The sequence below is a fragment of the Symphalangus syndactylus genome, chromosome 6, assembly GCF_028878055.3.
Source record: "Symphalangus syndactylus isolate Jambi chromosome 6, NHGRI_mSymSyn1-v2.1_pri, whole genome shotgun sequence".
NCBI classification, from domain to species: Eukaryota; Metazoa; Chordata; class Mammalia; order Primates; family Hylobatidae; genus Symphalangus; species Symphalangus syndactylus.
In genome coordinates this window covers 20,869,267-20,896,585 of record NC_072428.2, presented here as the reverse complement: position 1 = coordinate 20,896,585, position 27,319 = coordinate 20,869,267, and the positions used below count along the sequence as shown (strand labels likewise).

The 27,319-nt window shown below is 42.7% G+C and overlaps 1 protein-coding gene across 7 annotated transcripts in view; it reads right to left on the bottom strand.

Moving 5' to 3' along the window:
- PAMR1 (peptidase domain containing associated with muscle regeneration 1) overlaps window positions 1-27,319 on the bottom strand; it is a 193,028-nt gene that overhangs the window by 19,841 nt on the left and 145,868 nt on the right. For 5 of the 7 annotated variants that reach the window (XM_063640981.1, XM_055281918.2, XM_055281916.2 and 2 more), the window contains 4 exons: window positions 22,440-22,554; window positions 18,424-18,641; window positions 15,829-15,936; window positions 125-175 (listed from right to left, as the gene is read on the bottom strand). In XM_063640981.1, coding sequence (XP_063497051.1) covers window positions 125-175; window positions 15,829-15,936; window positions 18,424-18,641; window positions 22,440-22,554 — 492 coding nt within the window. The remainder of the gene's footprint in view (window positions 1-124; window positions 176-15,828; window positions 15,937-18,423; window positions 18,642-22,439; window positions 22,555-27,319) is intronic. The other 2 variants (XM_055281917.2, XM_055281920.2) reach the window with 2 other exon arrangements.

The window sequence follows — 27,319 nt, the reverse complement described above, 5'->3', positions numbered from 1 at the left end:
ACCAGGGTGGAGCCCTCATGAATGAGATCAGTGCCTCTATAAAAAAGAACCCAGAGAGCTCTCCCACCCTCCTTCTGCCACATGAGGATACAGCAAGAAGTCAGCATCTGAAGCAAGCCCTCACCAGACAACGAATCTTCTGACGCCTTGATGTTGGACTTCCCAGCCTCCAGAACTGTGAGAAACAAATGTTTGTTGTTTAAGTCACCCAGTCTATGGTATTCTGTTGTAGTAGCCCAAACTGACTAAGACAGAAGGCAAGACTGAAAATCAAGAGAAATACAGACAATAGAAACACATTTATAAAGAATACAGACAATGTTGTTATCTAACACTACTCAAAAATAACTATGCTGAATATGTTCGAGGAAATAAAGCAAGATTGAGCAGAAGACTGGAAACAAAAAAATAAAAATAAAAAAATAAACAAAGGAAAAACATGGAACTGAAAAGTATAATGGCAGGAATTTCAAGCTCAGTGGATAAGTTTAATAGCAAATCAGATACCACTGAAGAGTATTAGTAAACTAAAAGATGGCTTAAAAAAACTCAGAATGAAGCAAAAAGAGACAAAAGATTTAAAATGTATGGGAAAAAATAAGGGACATAGGGGATAGAGTGAGAAGCTTAAAAAATAAATGTAATTGGCATCCAAGAAAGAGAAGGTAGAGAAAATGGAGTACAAATAATATGCAAAGAAATAATAGCTAAAATTTTTCCCATACTGATGAAAGACATCAACCTACAGACTCACAAAGTTCAAAACCAGATAAATATGAAGCAGCCAAGGGTTGGGGGAGAAACTAGAACATACTTTAAAATAATTACAGTTATTATCTCTTATAACATTAAAAATAAATTTTGCTTCTTTATAATTTTTTCCAAAGTTCTATAATCAGAAAATGTGACCCTAAAATTTTGTTATTATTTTTGTTGTTTCTGGGGTTAAGTACATATCAAGCAAAATGGCTTGGGTCTTCCCTGCCAAGTTTCTAAATCTAGCATTATTCAGTCTTTCATGCCTATTTTTATGTGTTCCCATAGTCTCACCACCCCATACAAATCTCTTTAATATCTTGCATAATCATACAGTGATATAATTTTCTATGAAATTATTTAAATAAGTTTATTCACTAGACTCTAATGGAAAAAGAATGGCCTTCAGGATCAGATAGATATAGGTTCAGATAATCATTTGGTTCCCCAGTGTCCAGAGCAAGTGCATAGTAGGTGTTCAATAAATATTTGTTAGTGGGTGGAAGGGATAAAGGGTTAAATATATTCATTCTTCCACTTAATGAACTAGGGTTTGGAAACATTACATAATGTCCCCAAGCCTTGCTCTTCTCATCTGTAAAATAGGATAACACTTACCTGGTTGGGCTGGTTCTGAGAAGTAACTGAAATAGCAGTTTCCTTTTCCCTTACTTGCCTTTGTTCACAAAGCACCCAGCTGCCTTTACATGCCAATTTCCCAAATATATCTTAAAGAAAACCCCACAGAGAAGTATAAAAGCCCATTGTTGGGCCTATTCAAACATAATGCAATATTTCACTCCATTTTCTGAGCTCCTGGTAATGTCTACCCACGACGGCCTTCCATACCTCATTCCAAGGTGTTGATCACACTTCTGGGTGCCAACCACGATGTCTGTACATTCGTATCTTTTAATCCTGCACAATCAAGCCTTCAAATTGCATCCTATATCTAACAACTACTGGGTATTATTTTCTCTTATCTCTCATTTATTTTCTGTGCTTCCCAAAGCCACACTCTCTCCCCTGTGATGCTTTTGAAGTGAATTCTAAGACTTGCCCTCCCAGTTTAGACATCTACCTGGTGGGTACATAGGCCATCTGCACCTCATCAGAGCTCCTCCCCAGGGTCAGATTTCAAAACGATCTTTTTTTCCTATTCATTCTCTTTTTAGAAACCTTTGTGTCTCCCCATTGAACTGATTTATGATTCTTTCCTATTTGAGTTTTTAATGAGTGTTTCATTTGTCTTCAGTGGGATGGGGTTTTTTTTGGTGCAAAGCCAAATGAGAATTTAAAATATTTGCATTTCTGGCCTGAAGGAGCATCAAGGTCCTGCTTCACTAAGTGAAATATTCTGTGATTAATAATAAACAGCACATTGCCATGCTACTTTCAGGACTCATCCTGGAGACAGAAACACACTAGGTTTAGCTTGCCCTTACGTGCTATTGCATGAACAAAAAATAGGAATCAAAGGTGCATTTCTCTGGGATATTGTTTCAGATAAATATTTAGAGAAAGACCTTTCTTATTTTTGTTTCCTTTTTTCCTCCAGGCAACTGTATGAGGTGGTTCCCTGTCATGTCAGTTTACAGAAGCATATGTGATGGCTTTGGAATGGCTCTACAGTGAACACTTAAGTCTCCCAGATTCTTTTGCCAGCTCGAGGCACCCATTCCTCAACTTCTACGTGAGTGCTTTGCAGCTGAGAACCGGCACTTGCAACCTTCAGAGGACTGCCTTTGGGCATGGCCACCACCCTGTACTTCATATGTGTACTTCATATGAGCTGAAAAATACCTAGGAGATTTTTGTCCCCCTAGGCCCACCCCAGGGTTGCCTGTAGGCAATGACTGATGGGTATGGAAGTTTACAAGCCCAAACAGTGTTCCTGGAGGTGTAATTTATACTCCTCAGAGCCCATGAGATCAGGTTGAGTCTGGAAGTTCAGTTGAAAACTTGATTCCATCTCTATTCTTATCTTGCTTCCCCAACTCTGTTACTGGTTGATCCTGGGAGTGCTTCCTTTGAAAAATCAGTTGGACCCAAGCACGTGACTCAGGGACTGCTTGGGGGGAAAAACTAACCTGAGACAACTCTGCTGTTTCCTAAGTCCTGGACGTCAATGTCCCTCATGCCTTCCCTCAGTCTCACTCCTGGAGGTGATGATATCACAAAGAGGTAGCTGTCTTAACCCTGGGCATCAGGCCCTGTGTACAGCACTCCTAGGCAGTGAAAAGATCTTGGGGAGTATGACTGGCCAAACAAGTAGAGGCCAGATCCTCATGAGAGGACCTCCAACCTCCACAAATACACTCGCCTCGGGCTCCAGGCCAGTCCCACACCAGCCAAGATGTTTTACCTGAAAGAATTAGGTAGTCTAAGACATTGGGTTTCCCCAACTAAACAGCGTGTACCTAAAATCTGCCATGAGATGATTCCCTCTGATGATTTGGTGCTGTCTGTGTAAAGCAAATAACCTTTTTACAAGTCTGGGGCACAGAGGAGGCCCCAAGAGTGACAGCTACTGCCTTTTTCATGAGCCTGAATTACAGGTCTGAGAGATGGATTTTAGTGGATTCAAGGCAAGTAAAGTGACATCCTTTACTCACCTATCTGATTGTCATACTTGACATAAAAGAGCTGAGATGACCAGGTCCATAAATTCTATAGGAAGTGAACACGATGATGGTGATATCAGGGAATAACTATATCAGGACAATGTGGAGTTATATTCAGGAAGAGTGTTTCCTCAGTGCACACTCATGACACCATTTTCTTCACACATTTAATGAGTGCCTTCTCTGTGCCCAGCTGAATAAGCCATTAGAAGATGTTTTTCTTTATGTTTAATACATACATTTTTTATTTAAACCCTGAAATAGAAGTGATGCCAGTCCAAGCTATTCTACTAAGGTGCTTTATACTTCTCAAGGCTCTCTCTAGCTTCACTTAAACACTTACCAAAAAAAGATTTAGGGCTTTCCTTCCACTTACTTATTCCCCAAGTCAGATTTTTACCCAACACAATCTTTTTTGATCAAAAAAGAGAGCTAATAGTTCAACTAGTACTTGAAGGGATGTCACTGCAGGAAATTCAGCCTTACTTCTTTGGGCCAACTCAACTCATTCTGACCAGAAAAGGAGAAAGACAAAGAAAGAGCAAGAGTAGGGAGAATAAATATATATATAATTTTTTTTCACTTGCACCAATTCTTACTGACTAGTACCTTTCTTAACTTTGCTTCTATAATTATGTTGGAGGATAAGTTGTGAACCAATGAATACAGTAAAGGTAATCATGGGTCCTTAGATGAATTTGAATGAGGTGCAGGGTCTCAGCAAATACTAGCCAACTCCAGAAGTTGACTGTAGTCTGGATTGGAGCAAAGATTTCATCAGGTGCAATTAATTGAAGTGGGTTCATACCACTTAGCCTGCCATGCTGTCTGAAAAGGAATTTCTTAATCTACAGGTAAAATGCTGAGTTAAATGGAACCAAATTCTAATTTAAATGCTTCTGCTGAGAATAATCACTGGAGATTTGTTGGAATTGGAGCTCCCAGTTTTATCTTATTTGTGTTCTCCCTGTGGTACGAGATAGAACTGTTGATGCAGAGATCACCATTTAACCAGGGCACATATGTGCAGTTAATGCAGTGTGGACAGTTGATCAGGGCACAATTACAAGAGATGAGACAATTAGAAGAGACCCAGAGACACTTCTTTATGATGGGAGCAGCCATTTTCCAACATGCTGCACGGAAAAGTTTGAAAAAACCCTTCAGAAGATACCAAATCCTCTGGGAAGTACTGTTGGCTCTCTCCACAAATAACACTGCAGTCTCCACTCACTCCCATGACCCTACAAAGGACTAGGCTTGCTCTTACGCACAGAAAAGAGCTTGTGCATGTGCACACATGTGTGTACAGAGTATCAATTCTTAGATCTAACTTTTTTTTTAATCAGCAATACAGATGATTCATATTTTGAGTATCCTTCAGATAATGCAACCCTAAAATATATTTTAGTCAGCATTGATCAAAGGCTTATCTAATAGTTTAGAGAAACAACCAGATGGTGATCCACCTGACTGTGGTACTTAATTTTATGTGTCAACTAGACTGGATCATGAAATGCCAGATATCTGGTTAAGCATTATATCTGCGCGTGTCTGTGAGGGTGTTTCTGGAACAGATTGGTGTTTGAATTGGTAGAACGAGTAAAAAGGATTGCTCTCTCCCAGTGTGGGCAGGCATCATCCAATCTGTTGAGGGCTAGAATAGAATAAAAAGGTGCAGGAAGGGATAATTTGGGTTATCTCTCTGCCTGAATGCTTGAGTGGGGTATCCATCTCTGCCCTCAGCACTCTTGGTTCTTAGGCCTTCGGATGCTTACTGAAGTCTGCACTATTGGATCTCCAGCCTTCAAATTACACCACTGCCTTTCCTGGTCTCCAGCTTGTAGACAGCACATCATGGCACTTCTCAGCCTCCATAATTGTGTGAGCCAATACTTACTCTGTGTGTGTGTGTGTGTGTGTATATACACATATTTATATAAATTCTATTAGTTCTGTTTCTTTAGAGAACCATGACTAATACAAAGCTGTAGACCTCTATTAAGTTAGCTCCTCAAGGAAACACCTTCATGAGGTGTCTCAGGTTGGGTTCTCCTAGAAGCCGCCTGTGCGACAAGGCTTTGAGTGCAAGCAGTTCATTTAGGTGACAATCTTAGGAAGAACCAACAGTGGAGTGAGGGAAATGAGACGGGGATTATTATAAATGAGAAAGGAGATAAGACTGCATTATCAAGGAGGTTACCACAGGGGATTACTGAGGCTGAATGATGTTTAGAAATTCTGGGAGACAGTGTGGAGCATGTCTCATCATTATCCTACTCACGGAGGAAGGGATATGAGTTATTACCCACCAATTGCCATTAATCATTTGTTGAAGGATGACGAGATGAACGTTAACAAATACCACCCATTTGCCCACCTATAGGAGCCTGTGCACCCTGAGAGCCAGAGAAAGCCTCAGACAGGGCAGAAGGAGCATGAAAGTACAAGACAGTTGGGTTAGCATGCACAGAAACGGTATGCATGATCAAGTCCAGCTACCTTTTTCTTTTCAGGAAGGGGGGAATGATCTACTTTTTAGAAAAATACAATATTTGAAAAATTAACATTTCTATAATTTACAAAACTGAAGTGAACATTTCCTCAGCACCCATCCTTAGATAAGGGGAAGAAAAGAGTAGATGTTAGAATAAAATCAGCAATGGTTGCATCTCCAGATGAATGTGTGTTCACTTTCTTTTAATCTCCATCCCATCTAATGCTCTTTTTTTTATTGTTCTTGTTCAGCTTCTAAATTATTTTATTTTACTTTAATTATTTATACCCTGCTTGCTTTCTGAAAGAGTTTGTGGTGATTTACAAAACTATACATACAAAACATGTATTTCTTTTTTTGCAAATGTTATGTTAATGAAATATTTATGATTGCCAGATACCACCTGAGCTAAAAACCAAGTCAGCCAGGGTACTATTCTGTTTCTTTAATATGAGCTGGGTTTTGGAGCTATAAGATTATCTGAGAGTTCCAGCAAAGGAAACAGATCCAGAGTCAGCAAAATTGATGACTGTCATCTAACTGGTAGTAAGCGCCAGGGTTGGAGAGATGTTTGTCTCAATTCTTAGCATACTCTTGGCATCCATCCATTGTCACTTGTCACCAAAATCAAGGAAACAACCTGTGACAGAATTTTGGTTCTGTTTAGAAAAGGCATTAACTTTCTCATCAGGGCATTGTTCATCCTGGAAATCTACTTAACACGAGGCCAACTCTTAGAGACAGCATCACATGGCCTCTCTTCTCTTCCTCATTTTTTCCTCTTCAGCTTATATTTGAGTTTTGTGTCTCTGGACCAAACCAAATATTTTTTACTCCCAGGAAGGTCTTCATCAACCAGGAATAAAGACACCAACTGGTGATGTAATCCCCACTGAAAACTCTTTTGATCCCTTTCCAGCCAATGGAATTCTTCCCCCCTGATGTTTTCCAGCCCTCTGGGGGTGTGAATGAGAAATTCTCATTCTCTCTCTATGTGAAATTATGCTTGGATTGCCCACACTGTTATTTTTCCATCCGGCAGCAATTTAGAGGCTGAGGCTTACAATTAGCTATTTGATCTTAATCAGTGTTGTCTTTGGGCATGGTACACTGTGTCTTTCGGATACCACTTTTCCGGTGTTTGGATGGCCTATTTATTTAGACAGCTGAAACTGCCTGTGCCTAAGAGACAGGTCAACTTGGAAAATTTTTTGAAAAGTCCTAGTCATTTTATTTCTTCTTCAAAATCAACCTGACACATTCCCATTTGACAGTGTAGATGGGTACCCTATGTATGTGTTAGAAACTTCACCGTCCTCTACTGAATCTGCTTGGTAACATTAGTTTTCTTGGGGCTTCCCCAAATCTCAGAAGATTTCTGCTTCAGCTCCTTGGGGGTGGGTGGTAACTCTAAACTACTGGGGGAAATGTTCCCCAGTGGTATTCATAGCCAACTGCTCAAACTGTAAGAAATGGCCTGAGCTGGGCAATTCTGTTCTGTTTAGCCTTGGGGATGAAGAGAATGACCTTGCAGAAGAGTCCTCAGATGCTAAACACATTTGAGTCCCAGGAGATCCCACCCAGTTCCTGGCATACTGGAAGCATGTAATAACTTTCATCATCACCATCACTATTACCAAAGCCTTGCTAGAAGAAGCTATAGTGGAAACTGCATGGCATGTAACATTCTTCTAAGGACTAGGAAAGGGCTAAGATTCAAATTGTTTTATAGCTTTGTCAAAAGGAGAGGAAAACATATACCGGCTAGCCGTGCCTTATTTCCCCAGTGCTTGGTACCTCATAGACACTCAAAAATGTCTAGCTGGATGAATCTGTAAAGTGCAGGTAATCAAAGTATCTACTACATGGGAACATTGAGACAAATAAATGGGCCACGTCACATAAAGCCCAGAGCCTGGCCTATAGTAACGATAGAGAGAATAATGACTATTGCTTTAGTACATGGATACCAACAAGAATACCTTGCGTTTTGCAAAGAGGAAGCTTTCATTTTCTGACACAGGAGGAGGGACATGTAGTTAATGCCCTGCAAGGGGAGGGACAAGTGATAAATGTCCCACAAGGCAGATGCCTTTAAGGAAAATTGGGGTTCTATAACCATTGCCAACAGGCTGGTGTCTGTCTTGGGTCCCATAATGTCAGGGATGCTTATTTCCAACAGAAGTTAATTGTGCTATGCTCTCACTGTTTGTATCCTCCTCTTTTTTTTAATATTTTTTTTTACTATACTTAAGTTCTAGGGTACATGTGCACAACATGCAGGTTTTTTACATATGTATCCATGTGCCATGTTGGTGTGCTGCACCCATTAACTTGTCATTTACATTAGGTATGTCTCCTAATGCTATCCCTCCCCCCTTCCCCCACCCCACAACAGGCCCCAGAGTGTGATGTTTCCCTTCCTGTGTCCAAGTGTTCTCACTGTTCAATTCCCACCTGAGTGAGAACATACAGTGTTTGGTTTTTCATCCTTGCGATAGTTTGCTGAGAATGATGGTTTCCAGCTTCATCCATGTCCCTACAAAGGACATGAACTCATCATTTTTTGTGACTGCATAGTATTCCATGGTGTATATGTGCCATATTTTCTTAATCCAGTCTATCATTGTTAGACATTTGGGTTGGTTCCAAGTCTTTGCTATTGTGAATAGTGCTGCAATAAACATACGTGTGTGTGTCTTTATAGCAGCATGTTTTATAATCCTTTGGGTATACACCCAGTAATGGGATGGCCGGGTCAAACGGTATTTCTAGTTCTAGATCCCTGAGGAATCACCACGCTGACTTCCACAATGGTTGAACTAGTTTACACTCCCACCAACAGTGTAAAAGTGTTTCTATTTCTCCACATCCTCTCCAGCACCTGTTGTTTCTTGACTTTTTAATGATTGCCATTCTAACTGGTGTGAGATGGTAACTCATTGTGGTTTTGATTTGCATTTCTCTGATGGCCAGTGATGATGAGCACCCTCCTCTTTCAACCCTTAGTAGGTAGACAGTCCATCCCAGTTCTAATGAATTGCATCTTAATCCAGAACCCAAATACAATCTGCCTGCCACGTTAAGTCCTGTCTCAGTGACCTCATCTGCCAAAGCAAAAGCCAAAAGGGCCTTGGCAAGAAGCAGACAGGTACAAGCAAAGCGTTAGCAAAGCAGTGGTGGGTCTGGCCCTTTTAACACTGATGGGTGCTCTGTTCCCAGCTCTTGGAGGTAGTCTTGCTGCATTGCTTACATGGCTTCACCTTGGTATTTGGCTGTAGCCTTGGTATTTGGCTAGAATGCTGTCCATGCTGAAATAATTCCTGAGTAGCAAAATGCACCCCTTATGTCACAACCCCCAAGCCTCTTGCCCTGCATGAGACATAGCAATGTTTTGGTCAAGGCCCATGGAGCCCAGGAGAGTTTATACTAAGACGTCACTTGGGCTAGGTAGACCCAAGCTCATCTAAAAAGGATTGATCTAATTGAAAAGAAAACTTTTCCCCAAAATTAAAAAAAAAAACCACACATACACACCCACACACACTCACCTTGGTAACTATAAAAGGGCAGCTTCTTCTATGTTCAGTGACAGCTTTTGTTTTTTGGATCTAAATCCAAATGGGATGGCATCCGTCTGAATACACCAAGGAGGACATTACAGATTCATTTCGTATTAGGGAGAGCGAGTAGATGAGAGACCCAGGTAATGTGTAAGGAAACAGTGGCCCGCTAGCTGATGGTCTTCCTGGGCTTCTCCAGTCTGCAAAGGCTCTGGGCTATCAAGCGCATGTGGGTAATAGCCATGGATTCCTTGGGACTGTTCTCCATGGAATTAGCCCTATGCCCTTCATACCCTCTCAAGACAGACTGCTCCTTTGTTTTTCTCCCTGCCCCTTTAACAAAATACCAAAATGTTACTCTGAAGTCTTGATTACTCCTTTTTTTTTCTTCTCCCTGTCCCTTTAACAAAATACCAAAATGTTACTCTGAAGTCTTGTCTCCAAAATGACCAGCAGGGGACTGACAGAGCTCACACTAAATGAGTGACTAATAAAACCCCATGAGAAAAACGGAGGCTGGCCAGATAACATGATGCTTTGAGCAACCTGCTCTGGAGTGTCCGAATCTAGTTTCTCCCCAGCATTACTCTATTTGTCATTTCTAACAGCCCCCTCCCAAGGCTGTCCAGGTTACAAAGCCTCAGCATTCAACATGCCTAATGTGGGTGTCTTTTCCTGGGATCCAGTATTTCTTTACAACAATGACACTGGCACCACCTACTTGTCCTTTTAAAAGCAGATCTTTCTTGCCTGTATGTTGGTGCAGTGGTGTCAATATTTAGTGTTCAGCAATGGCTTGGGGAGGTTTGCAAAGGAAACTCAGAAAGTCTTGGGAGAGTTTTCTTAAATCCTAGGACTTTGAGAAAGTTATGTCATAATTGTCTAGATTGTAGAAACTAGTGTTGTTGCCCTAGTCCCTTATCCAGGGAATCCCTTACTTTCTACCATACTTTTAAATGGCCGTAATGTGGAATCAGAAACAGTGGGATGGCTCCTATTACTCAACTCAGTGCCTTATGTGCATCATCTCATCCCCTCCCTACAAACACCCTAAGAGGAATTTGGTATTATTTTTCTGGAGGTTATAAATGGGGAAACTGAGGCTCATAGGAGCTAAATGACTTGCCCGAGACCACCTGACTAGTTAATTGAAGACTCAGTGTCGAACCAAGGTTTTTCTGGCCACAGATTCTAAAGTGATTCTTCACCTTGGGGCGTATCATCTCACGATAGACAAAGATGCACCTGTCTTCTGTGTATTAAGGATAAGAGAGGTCTTAGAACTGTGAAAAAGGCAGTAAATAATTCCATTTTTAAATGCCTCACCCTCAGAGATCTCAAAATAATTTGCAGTAATTCCACCTAGCCTGCAATATATGCATCTGTCCGTGATGGGAGAGATGATAGTTTACCCACTAGGGGTCTCAGTACATTCTCACTGGTTCGGCTTCATGTTTTCATGAACACCCCAAAGTTCCTAATTGTTTATTCTGATGAGAAGCGCGGGTCTCCCCTTTGAAGCTAAAGCATAAAGTGTGCCTCTCAGCCTGAGCTCTTTTCTTCCCAGGCCTTGGGACAGGCCAGTGGGAACCTTCAGAGACTCCAAAACCCAAATGAATCCAGATTCACCATTTTTCTTTAATTGGTGGAGGCCAATTTGTTTTGCTCCAAGGCGCGTCAGAGCCCGCAGTGTGAGCATTGTGCCCCAAGAGTCAGCCCGTTTCATCGTCCTTCATTAGGATGCAGGGGGAAGTCCCGGCCCCGTCAACTGGGCCGGGGGAACAAAGGCAACATGGAAATTAGAGCAGGACGATGAATCCCTTGCTCTCCACTTCTTCAAAACAAGATTCTGACCATTTACTCGAGGACCCATTTTGTCGTTGTGTTCCATACAAAGAAACAGGAAACTTCAGAGGGAAGAAGGGGCCCCAGTTTCCTACACGGTGGCCCAGGGAGGCTGGAGGTTGCTGATGGTGTTGGCAGGAGGCTAGCTTGGCCTCAAGGCGGAGGAGGGGGCTGTTCCCCTTATGCTTCCGAGGAGGTCACCCAGGCACCGGGGGAAGTTTTTCCTCCTTCGGAAGCAATCTAGGGCAGGTGAGGCCTGGGGTAGCAGCCCTTGAAGACTGTCCCAGCGGGGGCTCTCACACCTTCTTGACACCTGGTACTAGGCCAAATCTAGCTGATTATTTTGCATTCTTTATCTCCTGTCCCATGAACATCTGAAGGAGAAATTTCTCCCCAGACCAATGGAATTCCCTTGAAAATAAATTCATTTCCAGCTTGACAAGGATGGATCCTAGTTTCTGAAATGCAGGTCCCAAGTCTTACTTTGAGGACAGGTGTTGATAATGAATGGCTCATCTTCTAAATTGCCAAAACCTTTTAGTGACCACAGTAGCTCTCAAAATCAAAATACATGCACCCTTTGAATGAACAGTTCAGCATCTAAGAATTTATCTTACAAAAATATTTCTATGTATGAACAAAGAAATATATGTAAGGATATCCATTGCAGTGCTCTTCATAATAGCAAAATGTTAAAAGCAATATCAAGTCCATCTTAAGGATCTGGATGAATATATAATTGTATTAATACATTCAGCCATACAATGAATACTCAGCAATCATTTTTTCAAATCAGAATACCAACATGGACTGATCTTGAAAAAGTATCCATAACATGGGGATTGAAAATAAATTGAAAATTTGTACGAATACTTAAACCACTTGTGTTTAAAACAAGGTTTTTCAACCTTGGCACTACTGATCTTTGAGCCAGATAACTGTTGTGAGGCCTGTCCTGTGCGTTGTAGGATGTTGAGCAGCATCCCTGGCCTCTACCCACTAGATGCCAGCAGCACACCACCTCACTCCTACGATTATCACAACCAACACTGTTTCCAAACATTGCCAAATGTCCCCTGTGGGTAGAGATGGAGAGCAAAATCACCCCTGGTTGAGAACCACTGGTTTAAAATAATGACACATAGACCACTTAGGTTTGCATATCACAGAAAAAAAAGAATAGAAGAATATCCACCAAGTTCTTACAATGCTTCCACTGGGAACCAGGATTGGCCAGGAAAAAACAATGTTCTCTTTTTATTCTATACACCTCTGTACTGTTTGATTTTTTTGACATATATTTCTGCAATTAAGTAGAATATCTACTTCTATTCCACTCCACTCACAGACATACACATACATAAGGAAAATAAAGAGAATAGCTTCTATCAAGAGTCTGTACATTGGAATTCTATTTGGAAAAGAGAAACAGATGAGCTTTACCTGGGATGGGAAGTCCTTTAAGAGGACACGCTAATGGGACGTGATGGTAACCAGAGTTCATCAGTGAAGCATCTGGAGTCTCACCAAGACATACAGCAAGTGTTGTGTCTGAGAGATTGTGAACTAAGTGGGAAATGTGAAATTATGGCCTCTGGTTTTGAATTTGATGGGGATGCCCTCCAGTTCCCCAGGGTAGCCCGTACCCAATGACTGATTGCTGTGGGGATATGAAAGCCCAGTGTCTTGCATTCTCTGCTTCAAATCACTCATTTGCAAAACTGAGCATCTACCTTTCCACGAAGACTTGAAGAGATCATTAAAGCAGCACCTATGAACTGGTTTGCCCTCATCAGATTTGGCACTGCATAAATGAAAGATTTCTCATTAATGTTGATTTTGGTCATTAATATTGATTTTAAAGCTATTTAAAAAAAGAGCCTAGTCTAATTTGGGCACTTCAGAGTTTGGGGAACCCCAGATGCTTGGGTTTCTTCCTAATTTCAAAAGAACTCCTGCCAGGATGTTTTGAATTTGTTGGTATCCTCATGAGGAAAACAAGAAAATAAATCTTTTTGCTCTTTTTTGCTTTTCTAACTTATAGACTGCTCTGGAAAAATTGCTAAGGTTTACTCAGAAATCATAACATAAACTGCCATAGCCACTTTTGGTGATGTGTCCCCTAGTGAGTTAGTTGAAACTGGTGCCAAATTTCCTAGAAGGAAAAATGAGCCTGGATCTTATAGAAAACAGACAAACAAAAAACATTTAGTCCCCCCATATTGATGCCAGTAAATGACATATCAGATATCCACCGGTAACACCTTCACCTCACTATAACTACATGGTACTAAAGGAATTATGGCTTTTGAATAATATTTTGAAAACCAGCAAGGTAGAATTTTCCTGCCCATCTATGCTGATGTTTTAAAGTAATTTGAGACAGTTTGTGAATTAAGTTATGAATCAGTTCATAGTGACATGTTTTACATTCTTTTTTCATTATGTTTTTTATTTTCTTGGTGGAATAACAATGCTGAAAAATCTGTTTTGACTCACAAGCTACCCATGAATATTTTAATCATAAGTTTTGGACCAATTTATTTTTCTTTCCTAATTTGACTCAGCTTCCTAAAGACATTTTGGCTTTATCTGGTGATGTTTTACTTCTTTCCAATTCTACTTTTTTTTTTTTTTATCAAAGCATTGTGTAATTCGTTCATCAAGAAATTAAGCCTTCCCTCTTTTTGTTTCCTCCTCTGAATCCAAAGAGTAAAGCTCAGTATTTGCCATTGTCAAGAATCTAGAATCACTCTACATACAAATTCTTGAAGCCAAGAGAATGCAACATTTCTCTTGTCTGCCTTGCACACAACATGGCAGGCTCAAATGAGGCAAGAACCACGAAGCAGAACATCATTTTCTATGTCTCTAGCAGTCACACTGAAGTCAGCTGTGCCAAACCAGGGCAAGGATGCTTTTAGTAGAAATCAATGGCACATACAGGGACCCACTATTGAAACCATGGTTTCCATCTGCATTGTTTGCAAGAAAACGTTAGTGAAAATTGGGCCAGTGTGGTGGCTCACACCTGTAATCCCAGCACTTTGGGAGGCTGAGGCAGGCGGATCATGAGGTCAGGAGATGGAGACCATCCTGGCTAACCGGTGAAACCCCGTCTCTACTAAAAATACAAAAAATTAGCAGGGTCTGGAGGAGGGTGCCTGTAGTCCCAGCTACTTGGGAGGCTGAGGCAGGAGAATGGCCTGAACCCAGGAGGCGGAGCTTGCAGTGAGCCGAGATCATGCCACTGCACCCTAGCCTGGGCGACAGAGCGACACTCTGTCTCAAAAAAAAGAAAAGAAAACATATGTGAAAATTAATTCAAAACATACACAAACTTTAGAGAATACTGCCAGACCAGGCTGTTAGATGACCACAGAGTACCTGTGCACACTAGTTAGTAGATACTGTTGGTGCTCTGCCCTCGGGTCTATTTTCTGTGTTTCTGTGGGCCCCTTTCCCCTCCCCATCGTATGGTATTTTACTTCCAATGGTCTGTACTTGTGATTCTCTTTCAGGGAACTGCTCAGGGGCTACTGGAACCACTTTGCCCACATGCATAGAAAGCCATGTGTGCCCACAGTTTATGTCCTCCAGTTTCCCAGAGCAGCCCGTACCCAGTGACTGATTGCTGTGGGGATATGAAAGCCCAGATCCCTTGCCTTAAAGCTAGAACATTACTCTAAGGAGTAATGTACATTCCAGATCTCATGACAGGTTAACACTGAGGTTGGTATTTTGCCTGAAATCGCACCCCTACTTGGCCTCTTTCCCTTCCCAGGCCAGCTTCCCACACTCCCCTATAAGCTTCTCCAGGGAGCCTGTCCTTAACACTTCACTAGTATACACATTCTCAACTCACAATCTGCTTTGGGAAAACATACCTAGGACACTATCTGTCCTCCTTTGCTCTCCCCCAAATTCTTGTCCTTATGCACATCTCATTCCATGCTGATGGCTTCCATCTGCGACACTTGTTTTTGGTCTGGTAACCAAGGCCTTATATATGATGTGTTAAAACATGACATATAGTTTGTCATCCAATTCAAGACAGTTTGCTCACGAAAGAGGATGCTATTAATAATTTTGCTCAGCAAAATGTATATCTACCACCCTCATTGCAGGGCTTCAAGTTATGCAATAAGTCACATTGGAGCCTGTGAATGGTGCCCAGAGTATAAATCTAAAATACAGATCTTAGAATGGACAGGGATACAGACTGAGTCACAGGAAAGTTTGTTGACCTTTCTTCAGTGTTTTTGAGCTCTGAATATTACTAGAGGCCATTGTATCTTTCTAAGAGGTATTTGTAGCAAGTGGGGGTTGGAAATGCCAATGGACAAACCTAAGAAGTTGCAGACAACCTGACTCAGAAGCAGCTCTGCCCTTCGGAGAACCACTCACTGGGAGTGTCCACACTGTGCACCATCTTGGACAGACCATCCTAGACATCAAGAAAGAGTAGGCCCTGCAAGTTCTTAAAATCCTTCCATACCAGCCCCATATGACGCCTTAACTCCCACTTAGGAAGCATACTCACGATTTTCACAGCGCTGCCCAGTATAGCCTGCCAAGCAGGCACACTTATAAGATCCAGCCTTGTCAAGGACACAGGTGCCGTCATGGAAACAAGGGGATGAGGAGCATGCTGTAAGAGAAAAGGCATCCCTCAGTGCCACTGTGCACTGAGTCGATGTCTTCAGGCCCAGAGTCTTGACCAAAGTCTTTTAATTGCTTATTAAAATCTTCTTGCAATGTTTTTTATTCCCTTTACTGAATTCATGTTATGATTATTTGAAAATGCCTAAAATAGATACTCATTAAATATCAAATGTTGGTGATATTATTTGATGTTTTTGAGGGCCCCAGAAGTATGCTTAACACTCCTATAGTCTGAAGACCACAAGGCAATGCAAACAAGAACATTAAACTGATGAAAGCAGAGCCATGCTTTTATCTCTCCCATAGGGGTTTCAGTGGACAGAGACATCCTGGGGTAGCTGAAGACAATCTTTTTTCAAATAAAAGCTCACCATCCTGGGTACTGGGGCAATGCAACTGGAAGACAATCATTATGACACTGTTGAAGGTATATTCAATAATTTCCAAACTTACATTCTGTAATCATTAGTCCCTTGAGATGTTGATGTGTTTTACTAATGGTTCTGAGCTCAAATATGTTAGGGAAATGTTGCTGACATTCAATGCTAATTAACCAGATTTCTTTACTGCAGAACTTCTCAGTTCAATGCCCCAATATACACTGTGAGTTTCCTAATATACATTGTGAATTTCAAGCTTATTTGACCTCAAAGCCTGCATTTTACAAGGCATCCTGGGGACTATTTTTCTACAGAAAAGATTTTGAGAAACACTCATCTGTGTATTATCCATCAATCCTGCATTCATTTATCCCAATGTAGAAGTATATTCTTTGGCTCAGTTCAACAAATCTGTATTGAGTACTTGCTCAATACATGGCAAGGGAGAAATACAAAGATGAACAGGACATCCTATTTACCAGATTAAAGCTACTTGAAGAAAAACATAAAACGACTATGGCTTGAAGCATAATATAGTTAGTGTATTATGAAGAAAGAAGAGGCAATGCTACAAGACATTCAAAAAAGGGCATAGTCATAGCTTGTTGGAGCAAGAGAAAAGATTTAGCAGAGGAGGAAGAATGTAGTAGGGACTGTGAAGGATGGATTTTGATGTGCAGGTTGCAGACAGGTGACTTTAGCCAGAGGAAATATCTTGAAGGCAAGTGAACAAACAGGGATGTTTGAAAAATGGGAAGCGGTATTATTTGATGGCATTGATAAAACACAGGCCAGTATTGCCAAAGTTCTCCCAAAGGGGAGGTTGAGGGGGTCATTTCAGAGGAGAAAGACATTCTCCTGACCGTCCCTCAGTCCCAGATTCACAGACTGGCCAGCCACTGCTGCCCCTACCTGGCTTGCTGACTGTCCTAAGCCCCCACAGATGCATCTCATGTGGGACCTTCCTCAGCCTATACCTGCAGGGTGTCACCAAGGGAAGAGGATTCAGCCACAGGCTGATCACACCACAGCAGCACAGCATCAGAACTCCCAGGCCCTGCACAGTTCCACAGGGGGCAGGCACAGAGACTGTAAAGAGCACCTGCTGAGAGTTCCTGTAGGCAGCATCCTAAAAGAGGGGTAGACCGGGGAGCAAGGTCTCCTGGCCTTGCTGAACAGACAGGACTGAAGAAACACTGATTATTCAGCCACCCAACTTCTTTCCTGAGACTTTCATGTCATACCCTATGAATAAGGAAGTCTTAATGATCACAATACCATTACAAGTTCTTTTTTCAGTTTTTTTAAATCAAACTTCAAGCCTGTGTTTATTTTGTAAAACCTGATGAAATCTGATCTCAGAACTATGAGAGTGGGGTGATTGCTTAGGATTAAGCATTTTGTTCAGTTTGGTCAAATCCTACTTCCTAATGTGATCACAGCAAGAGTTACAGTCAGGCTTAAAGTTACTCATCAAGTCAATGACATTTACCATTATAGTCTTTTAATACCTATTTTATAGGTGGCAAGTGGAGGGTAAAGGTATGCCTAGGGTTGGGCAGCTGTTGAATTCTTACTATGTACCAGACAGACTATGCCAAGCTCTCCATTCGTTCTGTCTCTCAGAGCCTCCTTAATGGAGAAGGATCTACTATTACTCCCTTATCACTCATTAGGAAACAGAGGCCCAGTGGGGTAGAAGAACTTACCCAAGGTCACATAGCTTCATCCGTCACGGATCTAAAGCCAATGCTCTCAACCATGAGAGGTCACCTTATGTGAGCTCTAGAGCCGAACAGCTTGGGTACAAATCCCTAGTTCTGCCCCTATATCTGTGTGATCTCGGACAAGTCATTCAGCCTCTCCATGCTTTAGCCACTTCATTTGTATAAGGGAGATCATTCCTAATTCTGGTTCTGGGTCTTTTCTGAAATATACCTTGCTATTTCTTTTTTCTCAGTGTGTAGGCTGTTTCTAAGAACACAGCCTGCTAGGTTTTAATAAGGATGAGAGGAAGAAAGGAAGGGACATGGAAAGGAGATATTTGTCTGGAGCAAGCCACAAAATGCCACATTTGTCTCCTTGGCCTTTACCTGTGATCTCCTCAAAAATGGCATGGAAGCCATCAAAATTCTTGGAGCCATCGGAATGGAAGAGGACGTGGAGTGAGGATCCCGTGCTCTGGATAGGAGCTGGCCGCTCGTTGCCACAGACACGCTTGATGATCTGGCCATCACGGTTGTCTCCGTCACGAACCTCAACATAGTCATACTGGCACATGTAGTCAAACTCCAGACTCAACATGACAAACCTGTGGTGACGGAGGGAGACAGATGGGCCCTGGACAGTCCTGAGACCGCTGGGCACATTCAAGGCCAGATGAGGAACAGGCCTGAGGAACAGATGGTGTCAATGGCCTGATCTGATAGGAAAATGGTCCTCGGAGGTTGGCGAATTTCTCTTAGCGGAAGAGTATGTATTTGTGCACTGTTTGCATGTATGTGCACATGCAAGTGCCTGCCCAGGTGGAGCAAGGTGCCATAATCCATGCAGAGAGTCTTTGCATGTGTTGGGTCTCTTTTCCAGGGCACTTTTTCCTCCCAGTCTGCGTGGCTGATTCCTTCCTATCCTCAGGCCTAAGCTTAAATATTCTCTCCTCAAAGAGGCTTCCCTGACCACTCTTTCCAAAGAAGATCCCTTACTTTTCTCGTACTGTAGACATAAATTTCAACCTCTTATATTTACCTCCTTGACTTTTTGTGTGTCTATGTGTGGCCTGTCTTCTCCACTGGCCTGCAAGTTACTTGAAGGCAGAGAGGAACACCTGCCTCGTTCCACAGTTTTCACAGTGTCCAGCGCAGTGCCTGGCCTATAGAGATGCTACAGATATTGCCAAATATATGACTGAGTGGATACTTTATTGTAATTTTATAGTTGGAGAATGAAAAAAAGCTTATATTGTTTTGCAAGACTAAGTAAAGGGGTAAACAACAACAACAACAAAAAAACCTCTGCACACTCTTCTGTTTGATGGAAGAATCAGAAGGTAATTATCTTCTAGGCAACGATAATTCTCACCCAAAAAGTAGAGAAAGTAGCACCAAGTCAGAATTTCAGGGGTTAAGGAAACCTGACACATCCATGCTTATCCAAAAGGGTCTTGGGTTTGAAAACACTGAGATACACCAGATTGGAAACACAGAAGATGACATTAAGCCCCCGATTCCAAGAGACAAGAAAAGCAGCAGCCACATCCCAGGGCAAGAGAGGCAAAATCATTTTTCCAGGATTCCCAAGGGAATACCTGAGTATCAAGTTCACAAAATGTATATCTGTATCTTCTCCTCCATACTCTGGAGAAAAAATGGAAATAGAAAGGCTCATAACTGCTGCCTAAAATGTTGGGAGTAGGGATATTTCTGCCACGTACAGTAAAAACCCAACATGCCAGCATTAGGGAACACTGGAATATAGTGACAATCAGTATACTGATTTTAAGTGTTCTAAAAGGTACTACTAACAAAGAAATCCAATAACCGAGTTTCATCAGTGTTTACTTCACAAAGGGTTGATCACAGGGCTTTTGGGGTGTAGGTCCTGTGAATCGCGTTTTGTACAGCTGCTCTAACATCTAAGAGGACAACTGATTTCTTATCCAGATGCCACCATGCACTCACTGTGTGTGTTAAGGAATCAGCTCCTTCTCTTGGCCTTGATATCTTTGTCTGCAGAGTAAGGGAGAAGCTACCACCTGACAGAAACCACAGTTTTTTCTGAAGCTGAAGAGACATTGCAACTATATTTGCGTTCATGCATTCATTTGTCCATTTGTTCACTTACTGAACACATATTTCCGGAGGCCAGCTCTGTCCCAGACACTGTACTAGGTGCTGTCAGCATAGCGGTGCCCCAACTACCAGCTAGGCATATGCCAGCCCTCATGGAGATTAATTCTGGGTTAGAATATAGATAATAAGCAAGGAGACTAAAAAACAAGGTAATTTTAGAGTGCTGAGTGCCATGAATCAAATTAACCAGGTAAGAGCATAAAAAGTGACTAAGGTGTTAAGTTTCTGACACAATGTGGTCAAAGAAGCCCCCTCTGACGACGTGCTAGCTGGGCAGAGGTTTAAATGATGCAGTAGAGCCAGCCATGTGAAGGTCATGGGGCAGAGTGGTCCAGGCAGGGGAATCTGTAAGTGCAAAGGCCCTGGAGCAATCATGAGGTTGACATGTTCGAGGAACTGAAAGAGAGCCAGGGATGCTGCCAGGTGGTGAATGAAGGGGAGAGTGATAGGATCCGAGGCCAGTGAGGGCAGCCTGTGCTAGATCTTGTGTGGTAAGGAATCTAGATTTTATTCCAAGTCTATAGGAAGCCACTGAAAGGTTTCAACAAGGGGATAACGCTGGATTCAGATTTTAAAGGCTCCCTGCAGCCACTCTGCAGAGAGGAGATAGCAGAGCTGGCAGGAGTGGAAGCCAGGAAGCCAGTTAGGATGGCATGATGGAATCTCAGTGGGAGATGGGTGTGGCTTGAAGCAGAATGGTGACAGTGGTGACAGAGAGCTGTGGATGGACTATTTTTCAAGTAGGAAAATAGATTTTGTGGTGGTCTGGTGGTAGGTGATGGAAAAGGGGCATTGGGGACACCTGCTGGGCTTTGGGGCTGAACATTGTGCCTATGCTTCCAAGTATTTCCATCATTATTACTATCCCTGGCCAGGTGTTCCAGACTTAACTCGAGGAAAAGAAATCCACACATTTCCATGCCTCCCTAAGGCCCTTTCCTGGGCAGCTAATATGCTTCTCAATCCTCCACTGTTTTGCTATTTTAGAATATCCTTTTGCATCTTGGATTTTGGAGAAGCTCCTCAGAGGCCCAGAGGGGACCATATGTCTTGGTCCCTGAGCTGCTGAAATATTAACATGCAGCATTTAACACCTACCTTTACCATCCCTGCAGACCCAGCCTTGAGCTTACTGGGCAGAACAGTGTGGTTCCTTGCTTGTTCCTTGAGCCAGGCTTCCTCTAGGAATTAATGAGACTCATTCCCAACCCCAGGTCCTCAGGGAGTAGAAACACAAGCTGTTATGCGCTAGTTTTGAAGAGGAAGATTGAGAAGGGGACCTGTTTTGCTGGATTTTTCTAATTCAGGGTACCATGTTGCCCCTCCTGGAGGACAGAGAGACATTCAAGGAGCCAGGTAGCATGTGGTAACCTCTGTGTCCATTTAGCCACCCAGAAAATACTTAGTGAAAGCCTGTGCCCTAGAGGATCAGGGATTTTAAATCCGTTCACTGTCACTACAGGGTTAAAATGAGAAGAGCTAAGTGGACAATGACCCTAGCCATTCTAGGGGTGAGTGAGGAAGGGACGAGGTGTTTTTCATTAGAGAGAAGATACACTGGAGTCAGAAAGCAGTTCTTTCAGCATTTATTCATGCAACAAGTATTTATCATGCAACTATAGTATGCCATGAACTGTTCCAGCACTATGATGCAGTCATGAACAGTTCTCACAAAACAGGACCCTCGTGTAGCATTTATCAATAGTTACAATAAAACAGGGTCTATACTTTGGACTGTGGCATAAACAACATTTGCGAGGGCCCTAAAGCTCCATAAAAAGAAATGACTCATCTTCCACACAGGTGAGAGAATTAGTTTATTTGTTGTGGGATGTTTGCTTTTTTCTGAAAGCCCCAATTAAAGGAGCTGTGACAAGCATCAGCCCCAATCTAAAGTATAATTCTTTGAAAGTTAGGCGTGTGCCTTTTATTTCTTTACATCCCTCCCATAGGAACCAGCCCAGTCCTGAGGAAGTAGGAAACACTGTTTAAGATTTGCGGATGGGTAGATTGCTCAGTATTTTGCTTTGTTGGTGTTATCCTTGGGTCAAAATCATCTGAGCCCCACAGTTCTAAGGCGGTGATGACAAGCATTTAGTTGGCTGTAGTTTCAGCCAGGCCTTACCCCAGAGAATCAGAGTGGTAAAGAGAAAGGCTCCAATATATAAAGGCTCCAGAGGATCCCAGTGACCAAGAGCCTTCCATCCCATCGCTCTATCCTTATAACCTCAGACTCCTGAGTTCTGGCCCCAGCTCCTTACCTTAGTTGGATGACAAACCCAGGTTTAGCATGAATGGTCCATTCGCAGTGAGCATTTAGGGGATAGCTTTCCAACAAAATCTGACCCTTTGGGGCTCGCAGAACCTGGCCGCATCCTAAGAAAAGAAGAAAAGATTGGGACATAAAAATGGAGGTCAATAGGAAAGAGACTGGAGAAGGTCTCAACGAGCCTTTGAGCACATGCCACACCCCTGAGAACAGGATGAATAAGGAAAAGGAAGAAGGAAATTAATATTTCTCAAGCAGCTGGCAAAGAGCCAGGCAATTTACATAGATTAATTCATTTAATCCACCCAACAGCTTGGGAAGGGAAGTGGTGTCCTCACAATTTTCCAGCTGGGAAAACAGATAGATGATCAGAGAGTTAAATAAATATCTTGTCTAGCCACTAAGTGACAGAGCAAAGACTCAAACCTAACTGTGTTTGAATGTAAAGTTCAAGCCACCCTATCATCCTTCCTCTCCAGGCCTGACAAATGCCAGCCTGCTGCCCCTACCTTAAAAGGCTCAGAAAGTAGACCCTCCCCACAGCTCTACTCACTTTCCACCACCATCCAGGCAGGAAATCAAGGCATTAATTTATTCTACGAGTAGTCATGTAATAAACGCCTCTTTAATGCATGACAGTGGAAAGGAGAGATGATTTCCAACCAGTTGGACTGGATTGATGATTTTCTCATTTTTTTCTTGCTCCCAACCCCTTTTGTTCAAATAAACTCCTATCAAGATCACCAATAAAACTAAATGTATCAAAAAGGGGCTCCTGGTTAAAGCAGAAGCAGGGGCCCAAAACCCTCCACCCTGATCCTTACCTAGTCTGCTGAGTTACCTCCAAGGAATCCCTAAGATTTGAAAACCACTGTACTGAATAGTCTTTAAATTAGATCATGTTTTGTAGTGTTACGATAAGCACAGGTATAGAAAATGCACTGTATTCTTGTACCCAAAAGTTTGGGGAAAATGTTTTGAAGTTGTTCTATGGAAAAATTATTTGGATCATGAAATAAATGATATTCTTTACCTGGGGGTGGCACACTATGATCCTTGGGCCAAGTACAGCCCACTGCCTCCTTTTGTAAGTAAGGTTTTATTGGAACACAGTGACACCCATTCATTTATGTATTGCCTTTGTCTGTTTTTGGACTGTCATGGTAGAGTTAAGTAATTATAGCAAGAGACAGTAGGCCCCATAAAAATGAAAATACTTACTATCCGGCTATTCACATAAAAAGTTTACCTTCCCTATTTCTATACAGAAATCCAGATTGCCTTCTTAAACTTGGATGCATAGTTACATTCAATAACTCCCCAAAAATATAAAATTTCATAACTAAAAATAAAAATATTACTAGTGGATACTGCACCATGACAAGATGACAGTAGTAATATTTCTAGTGTTAGGAAAAGAGCCCAAACTCCACTTTAGACAAAGCTATGAGGTCTGAGGCTTCTTACTTTTGTGAAAACTACTGCTAGGTCATTCAATCTATCTCTTCACTAAGATCTTTATTGCTGCTGCCCTGTGCCAATGATGGGAAGCATCATCCACTAGTTTCCACTTGGGGCTCCTGTCTAGCCCCAGCCTCCATCATCTCTCTCTGTAATCTCATCTCCTCCTTGATCTCCTGGTAATACGGTTTGGCTGTGTCCCCACCCAAATCTCATCTTTGTAGTTCCCATAATCCCCACATGTCATAGGAGGGACCTGGTGGGATGTAATTTAATCATGGGAAAGGTTACTCTCATGCTGTTCTTTTGATAGTGAGTGAGTTTTCACAAGACCTGATGGTTTTATAAGGGGTTTTCCACCTTTGCTTGGGTTTTATAAGGGGTTTTCCTCCTGCTGCCATGTGAAGAAGGACGTGTTTGCTTCCCCTTCTGCCATGATTGCAAGTTCCCTGAGACCTCCCCAGCCACACGGAACTGTGAGTCAATTAAACCTCTTTCCTTTATGAATTACCCAGTCTCAGATATTTCTACATAGCAGTGTGAAAACAAATACACCCGCCATTCACCCTTGTCCCCCAACATACTATTGTCCACCTAGCATCCAAAGCCACCTTTTAAATAAATGAATCAGATCACATTATCTTCTTGATTCAAGCCCTCCAAAGGTTCTCCACTGTACAAACACCTTCCTATGACATTTGCAGCTCTGCCTTGCTGGCTGCCTAAACCCACACTCCTCCCAATCTCACATACCACTCATCTGCTTGTCCACACTGCCCTAGACACAGCCTACTTTCTGTGCCCAACTCCGGCCCTTGTACTTGCTGTTTCCTAAACCTAGAAGGCTCATCTTCTTCTGCATCTCTTTCCTGTAAGAATTAAGCTTATATGATTGCACCACTGCACTCCAGCCTAGGTGACAGAGCAAGACTTCATCTAAAAAAATAGAATAATAAAAATAATAAGCTCGACTGCCGCTTCTTCAAAGAGGCCTTCTTTGCTATCCAGCTATCCAGCTAAAATAGGCCCTCCCAATTCTATGGTCCATATTATTACTCTGTTTTGTTTCCTTCATAATACACATGCCTATTTGAAATTATCTTGCTTACTCCCTTTGATACAGCTGGGATCTTTTCTAGCTTGTACACCTAGAATGGTACCTGGCATATGACAGGTGCTCAATGCATATTTGTTGAATAAAAGGATGTTGATATTATTATTTGCATTTTCTCATTTAATCTTCATAAAAAAACAAAGAGAACAACATTCATCTCCCCATTTTCTAGATGTGGAACACTAAAGATGGAGAAGTTAAGTGATTTCCCTAAACTCAGATGCCAGGAAGTTGGAAGACTGTAAATCATTATCCTAATGGTAAAGCAGTGGTTAAGAATAGAGACTGCAGAATCTGACTGCCCTTAGTTTGAAACTCAGCTTTATTTTCCCTAGCTGTGCAGCCTTGGGCAAGTTACTTCCTCTGTCAGAACCTCAGTCAACTTGAATCAAATGTGAATAAAAGTGGCAGCTACTGTATACGGTTTTGTGAAGCTTAAATCGTGTATGGCAAACTCTTAGCAGGAAAATTAGTAAATGTTAGCTGTTTGTATCGAGTGGCAGAGCAGAGATTTGACCTTGGATCTGTCTAGTATCAACGCTGAGTCTTTGCTTATATGTTAAACTGTCTTAAGGGCATTCTGACCCAGTCCTCTCCCACTCCATTTTGAAACGGCAGAATTTTTCCACCCCTAAGAGAGATATATGGAATTTTTGCCTGCTCCCTTTTTGAAATGCACGTTCCTTCTCTGCACACCTCACACTCCTCATCGCCCCCATCTATCCATCTGCTGCTGGGCTACGGAAGTGATATGCGAGGTGTGAGAGACAACAAAAGAAGCCTTCCTGCACAGCCCCCATCGCTCAGGGACTGGCAGCTTCCCTGCCTGCAAGGTGTTAAATCCCAGCTCCGTCAGCAAACCTCCTGCTGGGGATCCCAAGTTAGAACCAGCAGCAAATCCTGCCAGCCTGCTCCCAGTTTCTTCTCTCCATATGGAAGCTGGAAGCAGCCAGCTGTGCCTCAGGCCCCTCCCCAAATCCAAGGGAAAGCGGTGCTCATCCCCATTTAGGCTTCCTTGAAACATCCATTTGGGCTTTGGCCAGCTCCAGGGTCTCTTGCAGTCTCTGGAGGACTGAGTCCCCATCCTCACCCAGATGCCCGATCCCTTGCCATGTGAAATGCTGAACCACCTGTTCCTGTAGGCTCAGGGGCTGTCCTTCAGAAGCAGCCAGGATTCTAAACACATGCAACATCTCCATTCTTCTTAATGAGGTTCCTTTCACTCTGAAGGGGAGGGCAGAGTTGGCCCCAAGTTGGGGAACAACTTCCAAACAAACAGAGACAAAGGGGCCACTTCTTGGAAATGTGTTTGGAAGAAGGAATATTAGGGAAACAGCAAGAGGAGGAGGAAGCTGCACTCCCTCCCCACATCAAGGAACGCCTTCAATTCCCTCTCCACTCTTGCCTCTACTTGGAGAGCTGGCGAGGCTGGGTGCAGGAGCAGCCTGACTACACCTCTCTGTCCAGGGCAGAACAGTGAACACAGCTGAGTGTCCCTGCCAAGGAAGTATCGTTGGCCAACCTAGCAGGTGGTCCTGAGTCTGAAAGACCAGAGCAGGCAAAGAGCCTGGAAGATGTGCTCAGATTCCTTAACAATGTCTTACTGCAGGAGAAGAGGGGTATAGGTGTGTGTGTGTGTGTGTGTGTGTGTGTGTGTGTGTGTAGTGATATCTGTCAGCGAAGCTGGACTGTGCCCTGAGCTCTCAAATCCTGGCCTCATCGCCAATCTTTCCCCATGGCTATGTGCCCAAACAGGAGGGGCAGCTGGATAGACCCTGCTTCTACAGAACCGAAAGGAAATCTTTATTAATTTCTAGACCAGTAAGACAGCTGGAAAAGGCTCTCAACAAAAATGAACACCCTTAGCCTCACAAAAGTCTTCTTATCTTCAGCATTTGATGCAGGGGAGGGGATTGTGGGAGAGACACACACACTTCTTTTTTTTTTTTTTTTTTTTTGAGACGGAGTCTTGCTCTGTCGCCCAGGCTGGAGTGCAGTGGCGCAATCTCGGCTCACTGCAAGCTCCGCCTCCCGGGTTCACGCCATTCTCCTGCCTCAGCCTCTCCGAGTAGCTGGGACTACAGGCGCCCGCCACCACGCCCGGCTAATTTTTTGTATTTTTAGTAGAGACGGGGTTTCACCGTGGTCTCGATCTCCTGACCTCGTGATCCGCCCGCCTCGGCCTCCCAAAGTGCTGGGATTACAAGCGTGAGCCACCGTGCCCGGCCTGAGACACACACACTTCTAAGAAGTGGTTGGGTTTTGTTTTTCTTTACTGTTTCCTCTTAGAAAGAAAA